Raw genomic sequence first — 24075 nt, 5'->3', positions numbered from 1 at the left:
AAAAAATATTTTTAAAAATAACATTTATGAAATCTAAAAATATGTAATAATAAAAAATAAGTTAATATATATAATTATAAAATGTAATAGTTTTTTCTATATTTAAAAACAAATTCATCAATAGGCAGAATGCATCAAAGCAATTGAACATAAATTCATCATACTTGAAATTCTCCAATGTTAATAACTGAGTGATTTCTTTGAAAAGCTCTTCATTAAATGTGGCAAAAACTTTCAAATCATTTACTAATATATCCACAGCCTTGGAACGATCATGCCTATCAAAATTTAAACAGTCTCTTCACATGCTATATGCCACAGAATCTCTAAAGACAAACAATCACTTCTCATCAAAACGACACTTAGATAATTAATAACCTAAAACTTAGAAGCTTACTTATCCAATGCCTCAAGATACTTTTGCTTCCTTATCTCAAAAAAAAATTTCATTGAGTACCGATTCTAGTCCACTTTTGTGAACCCGGAAAGGTACTTCTCAACCTTCTCTAGTTACAAGTGAATCCTATAAAGATTTATGTCAACAACTATAATTTCAGTCACTAATGAAATCTAAAGAACAAAAAATAGAACATCTAATGCACCTTGGAATCATTGAAAAGCTGAGAATACACTACACTTACTAACAAATATTTCACATTTTTTTTATCTAGATTTTCTACCACCTAAAATGTTTCAGTATTCACCATTGAATTATCATTTTGACATACACGAGCACACAGTAGCAAAAATGTGCTTAAAGTCTCAACTGCAAGTAGCACCAAACTACTTAGGCACATAACATGCATCTATATTCTTTAAACAATGACTTAAACAACATAGCTCTGATGACCATGCCTAGTCTGCAGTAGTTTCAACTGAGAGCTGCTTCCGCTCTTTAGCCATAGCAAGCCACTGTCCAGAATTCAATTAATTATATAGTTTCCCATTAACTGATTTATGAGATCCATCCAATATATTCAGAATTTGATGTAACATAGACCATATAGTAATTATTTATATTTAAAGCAAGAAAAAGAAACATTTATTTTTAAAAAAATCTCTAAACGGGGCTTTAAATTAACTATTCTAAATATGACATATGAATAAACAAAATAAATATTACAAAATAAATACAAAAAATATACTTCAAATAAAAGTGATAAAAAATACCTCAAAGTAGAGGAGAAATAAATGAATGGTAGGAATAGTACAGATGAGCAGTCAGTGAAATGTCATAGAGCAAGATAAGAACATAACCAGCTGATTCATGACAAATAATATATAAAGAAACAAAACATAATAAAATTAGGCTAGTTGGTAAATCATAAGAAACAAAACATAATTAAATTATAAATCATATTTATTGAATGAGGCCATAATAAAATATTAAGAGTGAGAACATATATAATCAATAACATGGGTATTTATAAAATTGGAAATTAAACAGAATATAATACAGTGGGAGATGGCATTTGTTATTAATAATCTTATTAATAATAACATTAATAACCTCATAAATATAGAATTCTTTGATAATATAAAATATAATATTCAATAATTATTAATAGATTTCGAGTATAGTATTCAATAATATATAAATTTTCATCAACTATAACATGTGGAGTATAGTTTGTCACACGTACGGTAGCCCAAAAACATTTTTCATAAACTATAATATGTGGGATATAAATTATTCTCGTCCTCCCTCTCACAAACGACACTCTTTTTCTCCTCTCTCCTCTATTTCTTTCTCTTTTGCTTTTGCCTCAACTCTCATACCTCTTTCTTTGTCTCCTTATCTCGCTTCTTCTCTCAAAAACATCAACCGCAACACCAACACAACAGCTCCGTTTTACACAGCCTGACTCCATATCACCCAGCCAAGAAAAAACAATTTTTTTCTTTGTGCAACATAGATGATGAACATCGAATCCATTACTTCCCATTCTCCATGGTTAAAACTTTTTTTTTGTTTTTTTGTTTAGATTTACGTTTATAAATCTAAAGAGATTTACACGCTTTACTATAGATCTAAGGAATTTTTTCTTCAGATATGTTGTTTTATATATTTCTCATTTTTTTTGCAGATGTAACTTTTTTTCTGTACTGATTTTTATTTTCCAAATTTGCAAAAGATTTTATTTTCATTGTTGTTGTCTGTCTAGTGTTTTTCTTATGATTTCTTCAACTACTTATATAGTGATTTATTGTGCTGGTATTGTCATTGAAGTTTTTTTTTTTCCTAACTTCACAGGTATGAGGTTTTTTTTTTTGCACAACTGTAATTTTCGTTGCTTTTATTTTTCTTTCTGTAAATTTGTTGTTAATCTCATCTCTGCTTCGTTATACATTTTCTTGTATCACTTTTTTCATCGATATTGAGCATAGTGATTTGATTGTCATTTGAGGTTCCGTGCAAAGCACTCTGTTTGGATAAGTTTTCTTGTTTCAATCCTTATTCATCTAGACGTGTATTATATGGTTTGGAATATTTCTTTCTCATATTTGTTCTGGTCTGATCTGAGACTATATCGAGGTGGTGAATTTTTGTGATCCATGATCTTTTTTCTGTTAGTATGAGTTTTCTTTCAAATTTAACGAATCTATGTACAAATGTATTACGTGTTTTGGTTTTTTTTATTTATATGAGGATCTCACTTTTATTTTGTCTTTTTATAGATAAAGGAGCCAGAAACAGCACTACAATAAAAAATGGAGATCCTGTTCAGTTTCAATCATCTCTTCTCAACTAAATTTAGTTTTCTAAATCCAAATATTCAAGTAACTTTTTATTGTTGTTCTTTCATTTCGGTTTTTCTTGTCCATTCATCCCAAAAAAATTTATATTAAGACTTCTTTTATTTATTTCTAACAATTAAGTATTCATATATAAATAAATAACTAAAGAAATAGTCAGAAATATTTACCAAAATAAATAACTGAAGAAATAGTCAGAAATATTTACCAAATTCATACTTGTGAAACTGAAGAGCTGAGAGGCAAATTTAGAACTAGAAGTGAAGAAACAGATTTGGGAGGAAATAAAGAGATGGAAATCACTCTTATACCAAGCGGCAGGCAGTGGAAAACTGAAAAAATAAAATAGAATATGATAAGAGCAAAACAGTAGAAAATAAATAAAGCACAATAGAAAATAAACGAAGTGGTAGAAGCAGTGGGAAAAAGAAATTAGAGATAAGATGAAAACACAGGAATTGGGAAAAAGGGCAGTTAAAGATAACGACGGGAAAAAAAAGGTCCAAAGTGAAAAACAAAACTAGAACCTTGGACTTGGAGAAGTCAAGGACAGAACATGACAAAATATAGAAAATGAAGGGTAAAATCGGAAAACAACATGTTAGACAACAGCTGCCTGCTTCAAAAGCAGGGGCAAAATAGGTATAAATGTTAGAACTGAAGTACATAAACGACAAATAAAAACAAAAGTAGGGGCGAAATCGGTATAAATGTTAGAACTGAGGGACAGAAACGGGAAAGAAATATGAAACGAAGGACAAAATTGAAAATAAAAGATGGACGACACGCTTATTACATATAAGATATTAAAGAAGTTTTTTATTTTTGAAAAATAAAAAAATGCAAGATACCTATTTTAGTGTTGTTCCCTAGTCTTGGATTTCAGGTTGCTGGACCTCTCGTGCATTTCAGGTTATCGGGACAAACCCAAATCCAACTACCACCCCAAGGTCTGAGCACCCACAATATGGAGTGCATAAATGTTGCTGAGCGGTCCGGCTGTTAAGTTTAGAATAACAGCCATCTATCACACGGTGACACGTAGATAAAAATATAATAAATCCTTTCGACCTCACCACACATAATCACAAGCTATTCACTTCACATAATCGAATTTCCATTTTCCAGCTTTCACATTTCTTTTTTTCTATTCGTTCACTTCCAGTCCGCCTCTTGTTACGCCACCAAACCCACTACCCACTGACCAAGACTTGAGCACCACCGTCGGAACCGACCAAGGTTCCACCACCACCATCTAATTCCGACGTCGAAGCAAGTTACCACTTCAGTAAAGAATCAAACCACCAGATTTTGGCCACAGATTTATATATATATTGATTTGTACTAGGTATTGATTTGTATGTAGATAGTAGAGAAGAGAGTTTGTGTATATGCTTCGATGAGATTCTGTATGAACAGAGAAAAGCACAATTGCAATATTCAAAATGAGTCTTGAACTTTTGGGTTTGATGTTTTTTACGTATAAACAATTTAATGGATTTATCTCTATCTTGAATAGGGTTAAACCAAAACTGGGGATAAATAATTTTCCAAGTTTTTTCTTTCTAATCTTGGTTTTGGTGTTCTTTAATTAGGAAACCTACTGAGGTTGTCGTCCTTCAATATATTTAGAGCAAAAAGGGAGAATTCACGAGAAACGCACAAACATTGGTTTGAACATTCATCTCAGGACACCGCCACCATCTGGGTCACCGCCACTGTCTGGGTTGAGATTCGCCACCGTCAGGGTCGAGCGCCGTGCGGGATGGCAGTGTTGAGATGTTGAGTTCGAGGGTTCCTCAGGAAGAAGTAGTAAGGGCAAACAAATACAAGAGTGAGGAAGGTATAATAAATTGAATGATCGGGTGTCTGCAGATGTAAAAATTTCACAATAAGTCGCCTACGTGTCGCGCTGTGATTGGAGGGCTGCTATCATTTACTTAACAGCCAGACCGTTCTCCAGTTTTTATCTATGGAGTGACTCCGTCTTCGATTCACATTGCTTTTGAGCTGACTTGACTTTTCGGAGTGGAGTCAGATTTGAAATTTTTTTTTTAGCTTATTTAAAATTTCAATTTGATAATTTTATACTCTCACTAATATGATTCAGGCTTCCAAATTTCAGTTTTTTTTTTAAATATTTTTTCAATTTCAATTTCAATTTTATTAAAACATAACCAAAACTGAAAAAATAAATAATTGTACAAATTAATATTATTATATATTAGTATTATATGTTATTATATGTTAATGTTTATATATCAGTATTACATGTTATTATAAATTTATAAATTTATATTTATACATAACATTAGTATTAAATGTTATTATATATTAGTTATTATATAATTAATATTAGATATTATTATACATTAATTGTTATTATTCATTAATATTACATGGTAGTAATAGTTACTAGTATGGTGTTTACATATACTAAACTATTATTAGTTAATTTAGTCAATTTATATTATAGTACAAGCATATTAATTTATAATAATTTACTCATATTAATATATTATTGAATTTAAGTAGCTATATAAATTATAGTTATATAAAATATATATGATTAATATATTTAAATATATACAATATCGGAGTCGAAACGAAGTTAAAGTTGGAGTCGGTACATTGTAACCTCCAACTCCGACATTTTTGGTTAAAAAAATTCCGATTCCGACTTATCGAAGTGGAGCCAGAGCAGAATCAGTACGGAATTAGAGACCGAGTTGAATTTTCAAATTTTGGCTCAACTCTAACCATCCCGCAACTCGTATCCAACAAGCAGTAACTGTAACTTAATGCAATAGGAAGCCGCTAGGGCAATTTTTATTTTTATTTTTTTAAAGCATTCTTTTAATGTATTTAAAAAAAAGAATATAAAAAAATAAAAAATACAATACTAAAAAATAAATAAACACAAATATTCGATAGCTTTTGTCACTATAAGTCTTCTGTGGATACATTATTTCTCGATGCAACAACGATACCGCATCAATCATACCATTTACAATAAATATTATTATTTTTTATCTTAAATGTGGTATCTTAAATAACTTTCTTATTTGATTAATTGACTTATAAAATTATTTTGAATGGATTATATTGATCGACAATAATACAGACAAGATAAAAAGTCGTATTATTATTTATTTGTATGTATTTAGACCAAATTTCGAGTGTTGACTCAGCATACATATTTTTCATATTCATCTTTGTGATTTAGATCTCATTTGAATGTTGAGAAGAAAAATTTATAAATAGTATTAAAATAGTTTGTGAATAGTATATATATATTTTTGGATAAATTTTGTGAATGGTAGTTAAATAGTTTGAGTTAAGATGTTTTATAGAGTTTTAAAAAATAATAATTCTTCTCATCATCTACTATTTACTACTCACACTTTATGAAAAAAAAAAGACATAAGGTATGGGGTGCGGGGGTAAATAGTGACTGATGTATAACAAAATTCATTATTTTTATTTTGGGATTAGAACAAAATGAATTGTTTTTTGTATTTTATTTATAAGTTTAGAAAAATTATAATGATTAGATGAAATTGAAAAGTATTTGTATTTTTGTTTGTGATATTTGAATATTAATATAAGATGAGATGCGATGAGATTAGGTGATATGATATGATATGAAATCATCTTACAATCCAAACGGGGGGCTTATTGTATTTGCTTTCTTAATTTTTTTATTTTTTTGTCTCCTAGTCTAAATCTGCGAAAAATAATCCATCGTGCTTGGTGATATACACTTTGTAGTTTGTTTTTAGAATTTTAAGTAATGCATTTCTTTTTTTATAAGAAGTCTCAAATGAGTCAAATCTAGTGGTCCTTAAGCATGGACACATGAACTATATAAATAGGAATTAAGAGGGAAGTTTATTTCCCACCTTAGGCCTCGTAGGATTTATTCCCCTCGGGGCCTAAGTCGGCCTATGGATAGTCCAGTGCATAAATAATTAAGAAGGAGGGCTGAATTAGGCTCGAGAAAGCCCATCAGATATGGTAACAAGTCACGTCAACTACCTTAGCCACAACCCATACGGCTGAACAACGGGCACACTGCCCAGAAGGACCAGCATGCAAGGTTAAAACCCGAAGTCCATTCACTTCTGTAACCACGACAGTGTGAGCACCTCCCCTTCATCTATAATAAGGGATAAACTGGAAACCCACGTACAATACGGTAAGGCGACGATTGATATGACAGAGGGGGACCTTGCCACTAGTACAAAGCTTAGTATGTCCTTGTACGATCTACTACCAGTGGGCGAGAACCATCACGACTAGGTATATAAGTATGTCCCAGGGTCAGGTAAAGGGATTTGACCATTTTTCTCCTAGCACTCTCCACACAAAAAATATTATTTTAATTTAGGTATTGGAGATGTCTCTTATCACCCCAAACCTTCTCTTAGTTAATCTTGTAGGCCTTTAAGAGAAATTGCTGAATTACCTAGACTATGAAACACGACATTAACAAGAATATCACCAATTACTACTAGAACATGCATGGGTGCCATGATCTCTAATTGTGGTGTACATACGCGTTCGTTCAAAACTTGGGCTGGTCCAACTTTCACGATCTAAAACATAATTTTAGAAAAACAAACTTAAAATTGTGGGATAATACGTTAATTATAAAAATATCATATGTTAATAATAAGCATGCACATCGAACCAGAGTACTAAAACATGTAAACCTTTATTGCATCAATTAATTTTACATAATCATAAGGCTTTCTTACAAGCTCGATTTATCGCGAATCAAAGGCAAATCAACCTCATCACACCACTCCACGCACCTCGTCTCAAAATATGAACTCTTTACCTCATTAGGCAAGTAACTTAGCCAAACTTGGCCTCCTATCCTCCACTTCAACACACTCCCTTCCATCTCTTTGCTCAGCCTCCAACTTACTCCCTCTCCATACACATCCCCCGCAAATACCAATCCCCCGGTTTTCGTAAACGGCCTATTCGCTCCGGCATATCGATTTTGAAGGCCATGCCTCGATTTACTAGTAACACCACTATGTGGCTTCCACGTGGCTGCTTCAAGACCCGTCATGTCGTCGTTTAAAACCGCATCGAAGATTGCTGCGTTTCCCTCAGTGTCTTGGTCCCACCTCCAATTCTTCGTCCGCGTCCTCGTCGATGTTCTTGCCACGGCTTTCACACTCTGAACCTTTGATTTTTCAAAACTACCCTTCACTATTTTTTGCGTTTCCATTTCTTTCTCTCCGTTGTTCGTGGACCGACCCAAGCTCACTCCGGCCACGTACGTTGCCCCAACTTCCGGACCGACCCAAAACCGAATCCTCGACGGGAAATGCCTCTCTTCTGCATAATGCACATTTTCGTTTTCATTAAATCCCAGCTTTGCCACGTGGAGTCGTATGTTATCGACACGCGTGTTCACCTGAAGAAACCCATCGTAGAATGTAACCGAATATTCAAACTGAATAACGGCCTCCAATTGCTGGTGCGCAAGAGCGTATCTTATCACTGATTCTTTCGCTTCTATAACAGGAAACCGATATTTATGACCTTTATAACGCGCGAGTTTCATTCCCAGCACCGGTGCGTAACCCTTCAGTACCCAAAACCCATGGGCCTCCGTAGCATAAGAAAATCCAAGGTTCTGATCTGGTGTTAACGTTTGCAATCCTACGCCCAACTCTTTCAAGATCAACCATTTTGTTATCATGTAGCCTAGGCTGCGCATGAAGCACTGCTCGACATCCACACCGACTGCGATAAAAAATGTTCGCAGAACTGGCATGTGCTTACACGACAAGGCTTCGATGTTTGGAGCCAACAAGGAATGGAAGTAAAGCGAGCCAACCTCGCTAGGGGAGTCGCATACGCAGAGCCAGAACAGCCGCATGAGGAAGACTTGGTTGAAAAAGCTAGAGAACGACTCCAGAGAGTGAGATTCCATGATCCACAAAATGGGGTCCGGTTTCAGCTTTTGGAGTTGTGACCTGGGGCACGTGCTATCGTGAGCCGTTGGCGAGTGGGATATCAGTTCCTGGAGCAGCTGGAGTAAGAGGGGGAGGAACGGTTGGGGGGAGAATAAGGGGCAAGTGTCGGAGACCCAGATGGTCATTTGAACGTTAGAAGAATCAAAACCATGTGAGCATATGGTGAAGGTCATCAGCGTGTCCGTGTTGGACCCGGAGGCGCGCTCGGCTATGAGTTGGATAATTTTAGTCTCCTGACCCTGTCCGGATCTCGCGAGTTCAAGGACGTTGCGTGAGTCCCCCTCGTCTAAGTTGGAAAGCTCACATATCCAGGACCAAATGTCCAACATTATGTTGAGTTATTTGGTGGGTATTGCTTTGCTATTTGGGAGCCAGGAAAATGTGGAGAAGAAACCTGGCGGTTCTTGGGGCGTTATAAGGATGGATGAGTGATAGGAAGTTCGCCAACATGGAAGCAACGGGAGCCACGGATGAGGTAGCTACCGTGTTTGTGTTTGAAATTTCTAATGGGGTGGAACAGTAGTACTGGAACTGATGGCTCTAAGCGTGCGTTTGTGTTTGATTTGAGATTGTTAGTTTTTGGATTGCATTAATGACTGTCGCTTTTCTCTCACTTTCTAGCTTAAGATATTCTTTTTTTCTTATCGGAAGAATTGCTCAGGAAAATGTTTGCGTGGTTGTGGCAACTGGGGACGTCGAGGTTTTACAGTTTTATTGGGCCCAGGCGGCCTACACGTGTAATGTGATACTGACGAGGATAAATCACGGAAGGAAATAATGAATAAACGAATTTATGAGGATATAATATTTTATGATATAAAACAGCCACGTCGAAAGAAATAATTGGATCTCAAGATTGGGCTGGTTTAAATATAGCGCATATCTAGTCCATTGTTTAGGCCAGAGCGCAACACTAGGAGGGGGCCTAGTTGGTGAACAGCTCAAACAGCCCATCACCTGCTTAACGTGCACTTGGGCAGGAAAAATTGAAGATTCAATTCTAAAGTTCCAAACCTTATATAGCCCATTTCTATGTGAGGAGAGGTTTGGTTGTCGACCCAAGCACGAAAACGCTATTTTCTACCCATCAGTACCGCCACTGGGTACTCCATATATCATATCAAGGCAAGTATCAACAGATGCTTCGGTTTGCCGCTTCATTTGAACGGTACAAGCCTTCCTCCGTACGCTTTTTCAAACAAAATGAGTTTGGATTCGTCTCGTTCTGCGAACTCTTCCGGCGGTCATAGATCCAAGAGAAGCTTCAATAATTCGACCTCTTCTAATCCTTCCAATTACAGCAACGGTAACAATAAGAAGAAGGCGAAGCCCAGCCAGGAAACCCTAGGAGCGGCCTCCTGGGGCGCCAATTCTGTCCCGCCCTCTCGCTCCTCCTTCCGTAAAGCCCCGTTCTCCGATTTCGGCAGGTGCTCTTTTATATTTCTCTCGCTCTCTCTCTCTCTCTCTCTCTTAAAACTAATTAGATTTTTTTCGATCAAATTTACAATTATTTGATTTTAATATGCGCCTACATACATATCACATATATGTATGCATTGAATCGCCTTTATTATTATCTTTTGTACTTTTTTGTTACTTATTTGGATTTTCTTATATTCAACTCAACTATGCGTTAAATAGGGTCAGCTTCAGCTAATATGGATCCTCTTATGCTAATCGGCAATGTAGAACCGTGTCCTCGTTTATCACTTTGGCAATCATGTCCTGTTTTGACTTTAACAACTGTGTCCTCTCTTCGTGTTCCTTCATGTATCGTAACACGTTGTGGTTTAGATTGCAATCTTTGACCGTTTTATTGACATTCGAATGTAGTTATATGATGGAGAAGAATAGGAAACTTCATGACCAGTTTGATGCCGAGGCTTCAACTTCTTCACATAGTTGTTCGGGTTCTGGGAAGCCTATATTCCATGGAATTTCCATCTTTGTTGATGGTTTCACAATTCCTTCCAGCCAGGTTCAATCGCTTTCTAATTATTTTCTGTTGAGGTCTGCTTGGTTTCTGGGAGATATAAACTAGAGTAGTAAAAATGATAATATTGAAGACCTAGACACAGAGCCTTTATATTTAAATTCTTCTAGTTCATAGTCTGAGTCAATGGTATGTACCTTTCATGAAGGAAAAATGATTATATGAATTGTTTGACACTAAACTAATTAGTTCTAGATTTTTATTTTGATGGGTGGGCTGTTCATTTGATCTTCCATGTGGAGATACCATCTGTGATCCAAGGATTTTGGTATTTAGAGGCAGATGGTGGAAACTGTTTAATTTTGGATTATTGTTTCTTGTTTCCCTCAATGTTACTGGTTTGAACGCAAAGTTGTTATTATAACTGGCTTTTGTCTTATTTACTTATAGTAAGCTATTTCAGGATTTGCGGGGCTACATGCTGAAGCATGGTGGAAGATTTGAGAATTATTTTTCAAGACGCCGGGTCACCCATATCATTTGCAGTAATCTTCCTGATAGTAAACTTAAGAACTTGAGGTTTACCTCAGTTTTCTTTTTTCAAACTCCTACAATTTAAATATTTTAGAAAAGCAACTGAATGTGATTGTGCCCTTTGTAACTCCAATACAGGTCCTTCAGTGGTGGGCTCCCCGTTGTGAAACCCTTGTGGATTTTGGATTCTGTTGTTGCAAACAAACTTTTGAGTTGTAAGTTTATGCATTTTGTTGGTTTGGACTTCTTTTAATGCATAACATAGGTATCCACTTAAAGTCTTAAACTTAATGCAATGGAAGAAGGAAGTTTTGTCCCCTCAATATGGTTAGACTACTAAATTTTCAATTCCTTTCTATGTCCTATTTTATTTCGTTCACAATCAATTTATTCTGCTCTCTCTAGGGGTTCCTTACCAACTTGACCAGCTTGCAAATAATCAGCCAAGGTTGTCAGCGTTCTTTGCCCCGAAAAGCAGCTCAGTCTCCAAGGATGTTAAACCTGAAGGTTCTTTCTTTAAAGGTGGCACATCAACAGATGCATACTTTTCTGATTTGGGTGAATCCAGTGAGCACAGCAGGCAAATTAGTAGAGAAACTGATAATCTTGTGAATAGGAACTCTAATGCATCATTAGTCATGGAGCCAACTAGCAGTTGTGGCAGGCCTTTTGAATTGACTATGGAAAAACCAAATAATATTGATGAAGACAACAAAAGAAGTGTTAGAAACGAACTGCAGTCAAGTCCTTACCAATCCTCTGCATTGGCTACCAGCAACTTTGTAGAAAATCATGATATGACAGGTTCACCAGGTTCAACAGTCAGTGGGCTTTCTAATCACCGTCATTCAACTATTGAGGATCCCAATTTTGTGGAGAATTATTTCAAGGTCCTGAATTGCTTTCCAATTGCCTATTAGAGATATGGCTGTTAATTCAATAAATGCGTTTCTATAATTTCATCTCCTTGATTTGTTGAAATTACCAAACAGAGCATTTGGTTGGCTCGAGTTATTTATGGATTTCGTAGACAAATTCCATTGCAAACTTTTGGTTATATATTGAGCAAGTTTAGCATTCTGCAGAACTCAAGGCTGCACTTCATAGGAACCTGGAGAAATCGATACCGGAAGCGTTTTTCTAGCTTATCTAATGGGTTTAAGTGCAGAAGTTCCAATATTGAAGCCTCTGCTCAAAAGACTGCCATTGTGCATGTTGACATGGTAATCTCCATGCCCTTGGTAGTTGAAGTTGTAACTGTACCTTTTGCATATTTATTATTTTCCTTTTAACAAAGTATATTTCGTTTTTTTTAATTCACTTATTCTGGGATGATGTGATATTGGATCCTATAAGAATGGATGAAATTTTTTCTTCTACCGTGTATTTGTAGTTGTGCCATGACGCTGATTTATCGTTCCAGGACTGTTTCTTTGTCTCGGTGGTCATCAGGGACCGTCCTGAATTGAAGGATAAACCTGTAGCAGTATGCCATTCAGATAACCCAAAGGGAACTGCTGAAATTTCTTCTGCAAACTACCCTGCTCGAGATTATGGTTGGTTTCTGCTAATTTCTTTTATCTCAATTCTCCTTGACAGTCTCTCAGAGGGGTTTTTTTCTTCTTATTGTTGTTCTTATAGGAATTAGGGCTGGAATGTTTGTCAGAGATGCTAAGGCTCGTTGTCCCCACTTAGTCATTTTCCCATACAACTTTGAAGCTTACGAGGAGGTTAGGAGTAAGCTATACATTGGAGCATCTATTTTTCCTTTTCAAATGAATTGCTCACTGATGAAGAAAGTTGCCTGTCTAATTTCATCTTCTCTTGTGTATCTTTTGATTTTTTTATCCTCCTTTCTTTTGTTTTGTTTTGAATAGCTGTTGAGTGGGGTTATTGGAAGTGTATAATCTGTTGGACAATTTGCAGGTAGCCGATCAGTTCTACAATATATTGCATAAGCACTGCAACAAAGTGCAGGTTTGCTTGCGGAAATGCGTTCATTCAGTGAACATCAGTTCTGACTTGCCACCCTGTTAATACATTAACTGCTGTTCAATGTAGGCTGTAAGCTGTGATGAAGCATTTTTAGACTTCACAGACTCGGTGGAGGATCCCCAAATTCTAGCTTCAAGAATAAGAAAAGAGGTTATCGAGACTACCCGATGCACTGCTAGTGCTGGGATTGCAGGGAATATGCTTATGGCTCGTCTTGCCACAAGAACTGCAAAACCAGATGGTCAATTTTTCATTCCTCCTGAAAGGGTATGTCGTAGGAAATTTTTATGTATATATATGTGTTAGCATCATATTTAATTCCATTGTTTTTTTTGGGTTCAACACCTTTTTTCTTTTCTCCCTCATTATTTATGTCCACAGTGAGTCTTGTGAATTATCTCATTTTTTGGCAGCTGTTTTAACTTTAATTGAGCAGCTCTGCTTGTCTGTTCAAGAACTACTTCAAACTTAGTTTTTATTTTTTTAAGTAATTAGGTATTTGTTGAGTTATTTATGTACTTGAGATTTAAACCTTCCTTTTTTTTTTTTTTTTTAATTTTTTAATTTTTCTATAAGTCGAGATTTAAACTAATAACATGTAGAGGTTGATACGGGGCATGGAGGCAAAGTTTGAATATTTGGTTTCTTGCTCACTTTTGCTCTCTTTAAAGACAAAGGATCCCTGATTAAGTTTGTGACCTTTGGATGCCCTATCTTCATAAACTTTATCTCATCTTATATCTATATCTATTATTGTCTGTGAATTTCAGGTGGATGATCATTTGAGTCAACTTCCAATCAAGGCACTTCCAGGAATTGGGCATGTTCTAGAGGAGAAGTTGAAGAAGCACAATGTTTGGACTTGTGGACAACTGCGTATGATATCCAAGGTCCTTTATCCAGCTCGATTGATTATTGAGCTCTACTTGTTCTTTCTTGAGCTAGGATGCCCTCATTCAAAACTAATCATTCTGAAGATTTTAATGCATAAAAGTTGCTGCATAATTTTCATATGATAAATTTTATCCGTTTTGAGTAAACAATGCTGGTTATCAGGTTTAATTCTCTTGACATTCTTTTCAATTCAGGAAGGCGTTTAAAAAGCTTAAAGTTTGAATTGTCATTGGATTCTTAAGGTTTCTACTAATCCTGGGAGAAGCCTACCTCCCGATAGCACAAATTAAGTCCTTAGAGAACTGAGAAGATTTGATATTTTATTATATTTCTTCAGTGGGGTTTATAGGGTGCTTTAAATGTGTCATGTCAGCACTTAGGCAGAACTGAAGCGACAATTTATTGTTGTTTTCACTACACTCAAGAACTTCACGAATTGCTTATCTTTCTAGAAGTCTTTGGGTCATGGGTGAATCAATTTTTCTTCCTTGGCTATCATAAGAGCGAATAATTTCTATAAGCCATCTGTTAGATATTATATTCTAATCAGCTATCTTTCTTGAATACACCCCTGCCAGACATTAATCTCCGAGGTTTATTTATATTCTCTACAGTTTTTATTATCTTATGCAGTGAATAACTATTTTATATCTATTATTTGCATATGGTTATTTGTATTACTACTCACCTTTTTGGCATCTCCAGGAGTCTCTTCAAAAGGACTTTGGAATGAAAACTGGGGAGATGCTATGGGATTATAGCAGAGGAGTAGATGATCGGTTAGTTGGGGTGATTCAGGTTTGGCAAAGAACATGATTTTGATCAACCACATAGCTTTCAGTTTAAATGGATATTTTTTCTTTTCAGTTTATGCTTGAGATAGCCAAATAATATTTCAAATCTATGTAATGGCTATCATGTTAGTTCTCTGCATTTTTTCAAATGAAGGTCTGCTTTTATCAATATTTTTCTATTATTTAGGTGGAGTGCTTGGGTGTAAAATGCAGTTGGTTAAAGTATCATATTGGAGACTAAGATACGATCTTGTCTGAACTTTTTAGTTATAGATTGCTGAGGCTTATAAAATTATATATCACCTATCTTCATCTAATGCTTCAGCAAAAAACCTCACGGACCCTTTTATAGTTTAAACACCTTGTGACGGTGGACTTTAATTGTGCTAAATTTAAGAGGTACCACTGCCATAGAAGCAAACTGACTTGAATTTAGCTTTCTTGTCCAGATCAACCTTATTTCTTCTGTGTTATTTCATTTACCGTCATTGTGGCCTTGCTTATCAGAAAATGTGTTCTGCAGGTAAGCAAGTCTATTGGTGCCGAAGTGAATTGGGGTGTGAGGTTTAAGGATGTGAAAGATGTTCGTATTCTGATGCACTTTCAAGCTAATTTCGTATTTTTGTTTACAATAGGCTTGAATAGTTAGTGAATTGACATATTAGTTTTTTCAGAGTCAAAACTTCCTCTCAAATCTTTGCAAAGAGGTTTCATTACGCTTGCATGGATGTGGAGTGCAAGGGCGCACTTTTACCCTTAAGGTACCATGCTATTGTATTTTCCTAAAACTTATCAGTCAAAATGATTAATTGCTTTGAGTGGGTTCAGGCTGAATGGTTCTTTTGTTATGTCTTGCTTTTAATTCCATAAGAGTTTAGTTTGTCTTGGATATATTTTGAAGTAATGTGAAATTCTTGGCATGCAATGATCTTAGATAAAAAAGAGAAGAAAAGATGCTGAGGAGCCTATAAAGTATATGGGCTGTGGAGACTGTGAAAACCTGAGCCACTCCACTACGGTAGATAGTATATTTCTATTTGTGTATCCACGTGTGGATATATTGCTATGCTTGTACCGTTAAATGATTGTCTTTGGAGATGTGTCTAAAGATCATTGATGTTTCAATAGGTTCCAGTTGCTACTGATGATGTGGAAGTGCTTCAAAGGATATCAAAGCAGCTTTTTGGGTACTTCCACTTGGGTAAGTTAGCTTGCCTTTGTGCTCTTTATATAGAACTTACTTTTTTGATTAAACAAAAACTCTCTCTCTCTCTCTCTCTCCCTCCCTCCCTCCCTCCCCATCGCCCTCTCCCCCCTCATTTGCCTCTGCATTTCACAAGGTGACTAATCTTTTTCCAAGATAAAGTTTTTGCCTTCTTTTCTTTCGTTTTTTCCCATATGAAAAGAAGTTCTTCGCATTGAAAACTCTTTATACATGAATCATGGAGGTCAAGTGCTTTTCATTAATTTTCCTTGCATTTGTTGCATTGGAGAGAACATAATATGTCTGCTAAAGATAAAAATCCTTATTTTGTTTATTTCAATATGTGAAGGTTTGGGAAAATTGGGATTAGAATTTGATTTTTGTGGACAAAATTACAAAAAAATTCCTCGAAGACAGTTGTAACTGGTATAGGTGTGTCGGTTTGTTTTTTAGTTAGGCACCTGTATAGGTTGGACTGGGGGTTGGAAACAGATCTTGACTGGTATTATTGACTGCTACATGGCATGAGAGTTCATGTCTTCTAATCATTACAACCGGTTACCTCTTCTCAGCATCTTCTTGATGATAGTTAAACTGTATTCTAAGGTTTTGTCTTAGGGGATGCTTGGGGAATGAGATGAGATGAGAAATATGTGAATAGTAGTGAAATTGTTTAAGTTAAGATGTTTTATGGGGCTTTGGGAAATGAGAGAGAAAAAGTTGAATAAAAATATTATAAAGTTAAAATATTGTTAGAATATAATTTTTTTTAATATTATTTTTGTTTAGGGATTTGAAAAAGTTAAATTATTTTTTGTGTTTTGTTTGGAAGTTTGGGAAAGCTGTAATGATTAGGTAATGATCAGATGAAAAAGTTGAATGTTTGAAATTGAAAAGTGTGTGTTTGAGTGATGTTTGGGAAGGAAATTATGAGAAATTATGAGATTAGATGAGACAAGATGAGACGGGATGTGTTTCCCAAACAACCCCTTAGTTTTATTATTGCATCTTTCTTGATAGTAGTAACATGAGTTTTACAGTTAGTTTTACTATTGGATAGGGTTTCCATTAAACAAGCTTTGTTCTTTTGAACATCTTCATGATTACCTTTTCGTTGCTTTTACATAGATGTCAAGGAGATTCGTGGTATCGGCTTGCAAGTTTCCAGGCTTGAAAGTGCAGGTAGTTTGAAGCAAGGTATGTGTTGTACCTTTTTACTGTAGTCCCTATATAGTTATTCTTATCACATTAGCCATTAATGTTGTAAGTTGTGCATGTTGCAAGAGTAAATGAGGTCTACATCCTCTTCCCAGGAAAGCTGCATTATTTTATTATCTGATTGTGAAACTGGTTGTTACTTCGTTGTTTGAAGGGTTGGAGAGAAATTCTTTGAAGTCATGGCTTTCCTCTGCCGCAGCAAGTACAGAAGAGGCATGCAATAACAGTTGCACTGCATTAGTGAGATCTGATACAGGTAACTGGAAGTTATCATTCTAATCTTGTATACTTGACAAACACCCAGTAATTTATTACCATTTATATCACTGTTCGCATTTGTTTTGGTGTTCTCTTGCTAACCAGTTTTTGGAACACCAAGAGGCTGAATTATTATGATTGTGTTTTGCTTCCTATAGCACACACAAACAGAAAGTTGATCTTTTTTTCAATCCTCTAAAAGTTTAGCAATCCAGTTATACTAAATATCTGTGGTTAAATATAGTACTGGATCATTTTTTAACAATTGGAGTATTATGTTCATTGAGGTTTCATATTGCTTTTCTAGTTGTGGAACATTTTTAATATGTATTATTGGTTCTAAAGTATGGGCCTTGTGTTATTTTTAGTAATTTTGTTTTTACTTATAAAAAAAAAGTATTTCTGTTTTCTCCTTTGGGCTACCTTATGTGACTGATAGTTATTTGGTCCAATTGGATTATATTCATCTGAAAAATTTTCAGTGTTCTTGGTTTAAATCAGTTGTGAAAATTTGAAGCAGGTTAGAAGATATTAGGCATGACACATCTTCATTGATGTTGTTTTTCATCCCGAAGAAAGTATTTACAATACTCAATATAACAAACTTGTTGCTTGATAATTGCTGCCCACATCTCATCACAAGCAACTGATTTAAAGCCCTTGTCCTCTCAAAACAAAGCTCTTATCCAATAAACGAAGGCAGCATGTTGGGCTTAACTAGACAGCTGGAAATTGTTTCCTTGTCATAATTGTTTTTAATATCCCTCTTTTTTTTTTTTTGTTTTTGTTTTTTTTTTTTAAATTTTTGAATATGAAAAAAAAAAAATTGCACAGCATCTTGTAATTGTGTCATTTTACAGATTGTGAAGGACAAGGCAATGAAATTTTGGGAAAGATATGCGCTAGTTCAGTTTGGCCTTCAATTGAAATGGACAATAATACATCCAATGGTGAAGCTTTTTTGAACCAGGTTTCAGAGCCGCCACCATTATGTCATCTTGATAAGGAAGTTTTAGAGAGCCTTCCTTCCGAGATCTTTTCAGAATTGAATGATATATATAGCGGGAAGTTAGTTGATTTAATCACTAAAAGTAATGGCAAAAGTGAAAATATTAGCAGTTCTTTGAGCAATTCGCATGTACAAGTAGAAGGTGAGAATTCCTTTTTGTTTTTTAATACTTGAATGTCAGCTAGCCAGTGCTCTGCTAACTGTGAGTTACTAAAAGGACATTCTGAATTTGTTTAGGGGCAATGAAGAAGGGACATATGGTTCTCTGTTCTGATCCTTTTCTTCAACATGAAATACCAGTAGAAGATAAGGTAACATTTTATGTTTTTCTTATTGAATTTATGTAGGTATGCTTCGGTTTTGCTTTTAATGGATACCTTTTACAACAATTTGCTCTTTTCTAATTCTATATATTTCCTGTGAAGGGCAATTTTCAAAGTTATGTGACGGAACTCAGTTATTGACACACTTATGTGATCCTCCTATTAATTTATTGCTAATTTTAATATAACTTTCTTTAATTGTTAATCCATCTTCCACACGATCATACAGTTTTTATTAGGAGATTTTTCCTAGCTTCAAATTCCCATAATAAATTGTTTGCATCTTGTCTGTTGGGAGAAACACCAAGGTTCTTATCTTGTAAAGTTTCAACGTAATTTCATCTGTCCATCCATTCTAATTTTAAGCTGAAAGATAGGATACAAGGGCATGCTGATAAGAATATCCAGTAATGGGACATGATTTTCTCTTGGTAAATGGTGCAAGGCTCTGGGATGTGAAATTTTAAATGTAATGTTTGTAGCTCCCAAGCCATCTCAACCCTTTGCAATGCAATGCTAAAAGGGCCAAAGATGTTGCTTGTGACACTTATTGGGTTGAGTTTTGAATTATGAATATGGTCTATCTGAGTCGTTCCATATGTAAGAGGGACAGTGCTGCTCAGTATTGCCACTGCAGTTGTTTAAAATGAATTTAGATTCAGGTTTGCTTTATTTACATCCATACGATATTATAATTTTTAGCTTATATAGTGGTTCGCCATTGTTACTTTTTGCTGGGCAAAGCAGCATATAGCTATGGAAGATCAGGCAGTCCTTGTTTCTGGGGCAGAATCGAACAATGTGGTTCTTCCTGATTCAGGGATTCAAAAAATTGATTTGATGCCTTTGTCTCTTAGCCAAGTGGATGCAACAGTCTTGCAACAGTTACCTGAAGAAGTGAAAGCGGACATACTTCAGCTTCTTCCTGCACACAGGAAGCAAGACTTTTCTTCAAATGCTCTTTCTGGACCTTCTAAAGAAACCCCTCTGGAATCATTAGGTACCAAGACAGCCGAGTACCACTCTGTATCAAAGGGTTGTGTCTCAGAGAACAATCTTTGGGCTGGAACTCCTCTCCAGTGGGTTGTTAAGTTCAAAGTCAGCAATTGTTTGATATTAAACGTTCTTGCAGAGATGTATTATGAATTGGGTTCTACTGGTACTTTATCTGCAATTCTGCAACGTGTGATTTCTCTACCTAAACACCAACTAGATGCAAATCGAGATAGTTGGGATGAAGCTACTTACAACTTGTGTGACCTTCTGAAGCAGTATATTAAACGAAAGATAGAATTTGATATTGAAGAGATCTATATTTGTTTTTGTCTTCTTAGAAGGTTTGTACTGAGGATTTCTACCTCTCTTTCTCTTCGTCATGCATATTCTTTACTTCTACATAAAGAACAGTCTTTTTTTTTATCACATGATTCATCAGATATTCCTTAAATGATGTCATTGGCACAAAAGTGGATGCTGGTCCTATTCTCTTTTCATTTGCTTCATATAACCTCTTTGGGTTGGGGGGGTTGGCTTCCTCTTCACATGGGAATTCTTAAGTTCTTGGGTAGCAAAAATAAGGTTGTGGTTGAGGCTTCTGTAACATGGTGTCTTGTGTGGGCTATTTATGAAACACAGTTTTTAGCTTCATTGTGCGTTATGATCCTTCTGGCTTACTGGATTAGCGGCATTTAGCTTACTGCCTCTTTGGATGTTGGCTCTTAACTATCCATTAATCCAAGTGCCCAGTACAATAAATAAACAAATGAACTCCTGTGTGGTTCAAAATATTCCAAATTAATTAAAAGTATTCCAGATGCACGTGCCTAAAATTCTATAAAAAAAAATATTCATTTAAATGGTAAGTATTATGATTTAGTTATTTTTTATGGCTGAAAATTTGCACTGGTGGTTTGTCAGGGCTATATACAATAAATTTTTAGCTTTAGCATGGGTGTTTGATTTTATATTGTTTAACATATGTTAAATCTATGATTGTACTATATTTGAAATTTGAGTGCCCTTTTGAAATCTGAGAATCTCATTGCTAGTGTCTGTCGTGCGCATCTTGGGTACTTTGATGATGCCACTTGTCCTTTTTAACCGAGTTTAAATTTTTTTACTATTCTTATTTCTCTGCCATCTATCTATGTGGTAATGGTATATTATATGATGCTGTTTCGTTTTCTTTGCTGTATGCTATATTGCTGATCGATTGTTTCTTAACTTTTTCCTAAGTATCTTGTTTTGCTCTTCTATACCTATATTGATTGAAACTCAAATAGTGCATCAGGTTTGCAATGAAATCAGAAGTTTTCCTACAAGTATACACCAATGTGTTTCCTTACCTTCAGGTTAGTACATTGACTTTCCTGTTTATTGCTCTGGCTTTATCTAAAATGTCCTACATCTACTTTCTGTTTTTTTTTTTTCCTTCTTTAACTTAAATTAAAGAAAAAAAGATAAAATAAATTTCATCCTTTTGCTTGTTCTCAGCGGTTAGTCTTTTCTGTGGAGTGTAGAAATTTCATTGACTAGTTTAAGCCCGCATCTTTTCGTCGCAAAATGCTAATTAATTGATGATACTTTATATAATAGTTGGGCTTATACCTAATGCCTTTGGTTTGCAAGAATGATTTTATTTCCAAACAATGATGAATGGAATGAGTCTTTAACTTGCACTGTTGTCTTCCTACCCTAATTGAGGGGAAATTGATATGTGAAACTCAGTGAAAGTATAGAATTATGTACACACAACATGCATTTGTGCCTTGAGCTGCTAGGATTATGGCCTTTTATGTACTTCCAAATTGCGTTTCCTAATACTATATTTCTAACCTGTGGGCTTTGTCTTATAAATTAAATAATAAATAGAAAAGAAAGACGTCAGTTTTTTTTTCAGATTCTGAGAATAGCAAGGATTGTGTGGTTATCAAATGTGTGTTCCAAAATATAGGTTATTTGATCATCAGCGTTCTGTGGTCAACTTGAGTTGGGACAGGTTTTGTCATTCTTATATTGATCTTGCATTTACTTTGAACTTTTGCATTTGGCTTCTTGAATCACCTTAGAGGTGCTTTTTGCTGTATGCCTGAAAATTTTACTTCTTATCTTATGACCTGCAAATGACTTATGTGCTATAATCAACTCTTGTTGGAATACAAATAGACAACAAATTCTGACTATAGAATAGCTTTCTTCCTATTAGATGAACATAGAACTTCTTCTCAGTTGTGGACTGTTGGTGAGGGTTATACTAATATTGGAACCTGCTCTGGGTTCTTTGGAACATATGTTAACGCATAACCTCCTAGCATTGCTAAATATGCATCTTTGTAGTCTCTACGAGATTAGTTTAGTTTTAGTTTTAAATTTGTAGCATAATTTCTCCATATTGTCTATTTTTACTCTCTCCCTCACGCAACGTTAATTTTTAGTATTTACTTGCCCATTCTTTATTTTCTCATTGTATTAGGAGATGAAATTTTAAGGTCCTGATTTTTCCCCTTGTGGCACTCAACCTTCTAGGCATCAGTTGGAGAAAACTATGGAGGAAACTTGCACATGTCATTGAAGACTTAGTACTGCTTATGATGTGACATTTTTTCTCAATTCATGTCACTCCACTTTCCAAGGGATGGGCTGTGCGATTCATGTGCAATAAATACCTTAAAACCTGTGCAAAATGTGGGGATGGTAAGATTTTCTGGTGCTGGTTTAATTCATACCCTAAGTGAGTTGTGAAATTATATATGTACATGTTTTATGCTTAAAAAAAACTTTCCTTGACGAATCGTGGTAAGGTCTAGTTGGTCCGAATTTACTCCATTTCTGATTCCCTTTCTCTGTGGGATTGTGTTCCAGTTGTTGAGACTAAACAATCTTCTCCCAAAAAAGGAATAGAATAGACATGAAATTATGATCTTTGCCATTTTTTGGTTAAAGCTATTTTTCTTTTTTGTGCTATGGGGAAAACCACCTTGTTCATGTTCGTATATGTTATCTTGAAGATCAGATTGTTTTCAATTTTAGGTTTGGGGATGCAAATGATCGGGCTTTAGTCCATTTGATCAGCCAAAGTTGGATGACGGAAGCCATATATTGGAGGCCTATACGTTTAATAATATTGCTTGCGTGCCCATGAGCTGAACCACCATGAGCTGAACCAGAGAGAGCTCAAGCTCAAGCCCATTTATGAGAGAAGCTTTTTAGGCTCGAGTTTCAGCTTGATAACTCCACACCAATCCCAATCTGGTTGGGACAGGTTTACAATTGAACTCCGGTAAGTGCATTGATTTTTTTGAATTTTCCAATAAAGATGGCGTCGATAACGAAATATTCTAATTCTGCTTAAGTTTCAGAGCCAGAGATGGGCGCCGATACTTAAAACTCCCATGAGAAGGGACTTTCCTGACAAGGTCTCATTTCCAAATCCTTGAAGCATTGACATGATTCGTCATTAATATTGTGAGTATTTGAGCAAATGCATATTCTATTCTTAACTACTGGAAATGGCGGACCGAATGATCATCTTCCTTTGTGTTTGTTCGTTCTGGTTGCAATCAATTGACATATAAGTTGGTTTTTGGCTCCTAGTCCTAATTTTATTCCTATAAATACAGCTTCTTTTGAGAACAAAGGTCGGTGTTCCCTTTGTTCTATTAATCGTCATATTATAAAGCCCGTGTATTTGACGTGTATAGAGTAATATGATCATAGTTGTGAAAACTTTTTCCCGCATGTATTGATTTGACTTGCGAGAGTAATGGTGTATATAAAACATAAATGTGGTAAAACATTTTTTGACAAAGGAACTCGATTTGTCCCTCAAATTTAAACATAATAAATTGTGGTAGGATCGGGTTGAAGCCGCAGCAGGTGTTGAAGTGTTGAAACTTGAAACATTGCCTTGATAAAAAGTGGACGGCAGGGTGAGCGAAAAAGAACCGGTTTCAAGTTACTGAAACAGAATATTTGAAATCTGAAACCTTAGCTTAATCAATCAGCCGAATTTGGCCCAACCCCAACGACTTCAAAATTAGGCACCCAGAAAATGAGAGAAGAGTACCCCTTAGGACCAACTCGCATCACAAGTTATTGACACCTGTGCTACCCCACATCACATGACTTGACCGTTGTAAGAACCTCCCGCTTCAGATT

The 24075-nt window shown here is 35.4% G+C and overlaps 2 protein-coding genes across 7 annotated transcripts; one reads left to right on the top strand and one right to left on the bottom strand.

Moving 5' to 3' along the window:
- Positions 1-7444: 7444 nt before the first annotated feature.
- Positions 7445-9275, bottom strand: LOC108996189. The gene has a single exon (XM_018971962.2). The coding sequence runs from the start codon at positions 9083-9085 to the stop codon at positions 7514-7516; it is 1572 nt and encodes a 523-aa protein (XP_018827507.1). The 5' UTR covers positions 9086-9275; the 3' UTR covers positions 7445-7513.
- Positions 9276-9913: 638 nt separating this feature from the next.
- On the top strand, positions 9914-23729 carry LOC108996187 (DNA repair protein REV1). Of its 6 annotated transcripts, none has more exons than XM_018971954.2 (25): positions 9914-10183; positions 10590-10734; positions 11153-11268; positions 11362-11438; positions 11629-12113; positions 12309-12446; positions 12647-12779; positions 12865-12953; positions 13150-13200; positions 13285-13485; positions 13989-14108; positions 14818-14910; positions 15430-15489; positions 15581-15667; positions 15841-15924; positions 16035-16107; positions 17239-17307; positions 17483-17584; positions 18447-18737; positions 18833-18906; positions 19666-20255; positions 21209-21269; positions 22444-22611; positions 22948-23197; positions 23277-23729. In XM_018971954.2, the coding sequence occupies exons 1-23, from the start codon at positions 9960-9962 to the stop codon at positions 22495-22497; spliced, it is 3417 nt and encodes a 1138-aa protein (XP_018827499.1). In that variant the 5' UTR covers positions 9914-9959; the 3' UTR covers positions 22498-22611; positions 22948-23197; positions 23277-23729. The 6 variants fall into 6 exon arrangements, with proteins under 6 accessions (XP_018827499.1, XP_035540514.1, XP_035540515.1 ...); XM_035684621.1 differs by having other exon boundaries at positions 12617-12779; XM_035684622.1 differs by having other exon boundaries at positions 12617-12779; positions 23271-23729.
- The last annotated feature ends 346 nt before the right edge of the window (positions 23730-24075 follow it).

This window comes from Juglans regia, chromosome 13, assembly GCF_001411555.2.
Source record: "Juglans regia cultivar Chandler chromosome 13, Walnut 2.0, whole genome shotgun sequence".
NCBI lineage: Eukaryota > Viridiplantae > Streptophyta > Magnoliopsida > Fagales > Juglandaceae > Juglans > Juglans regia.
Note: the sequence above shows the minus strand (reverse complement) of the source record. Positions and strands in the feature narration are given on the sequence as shown.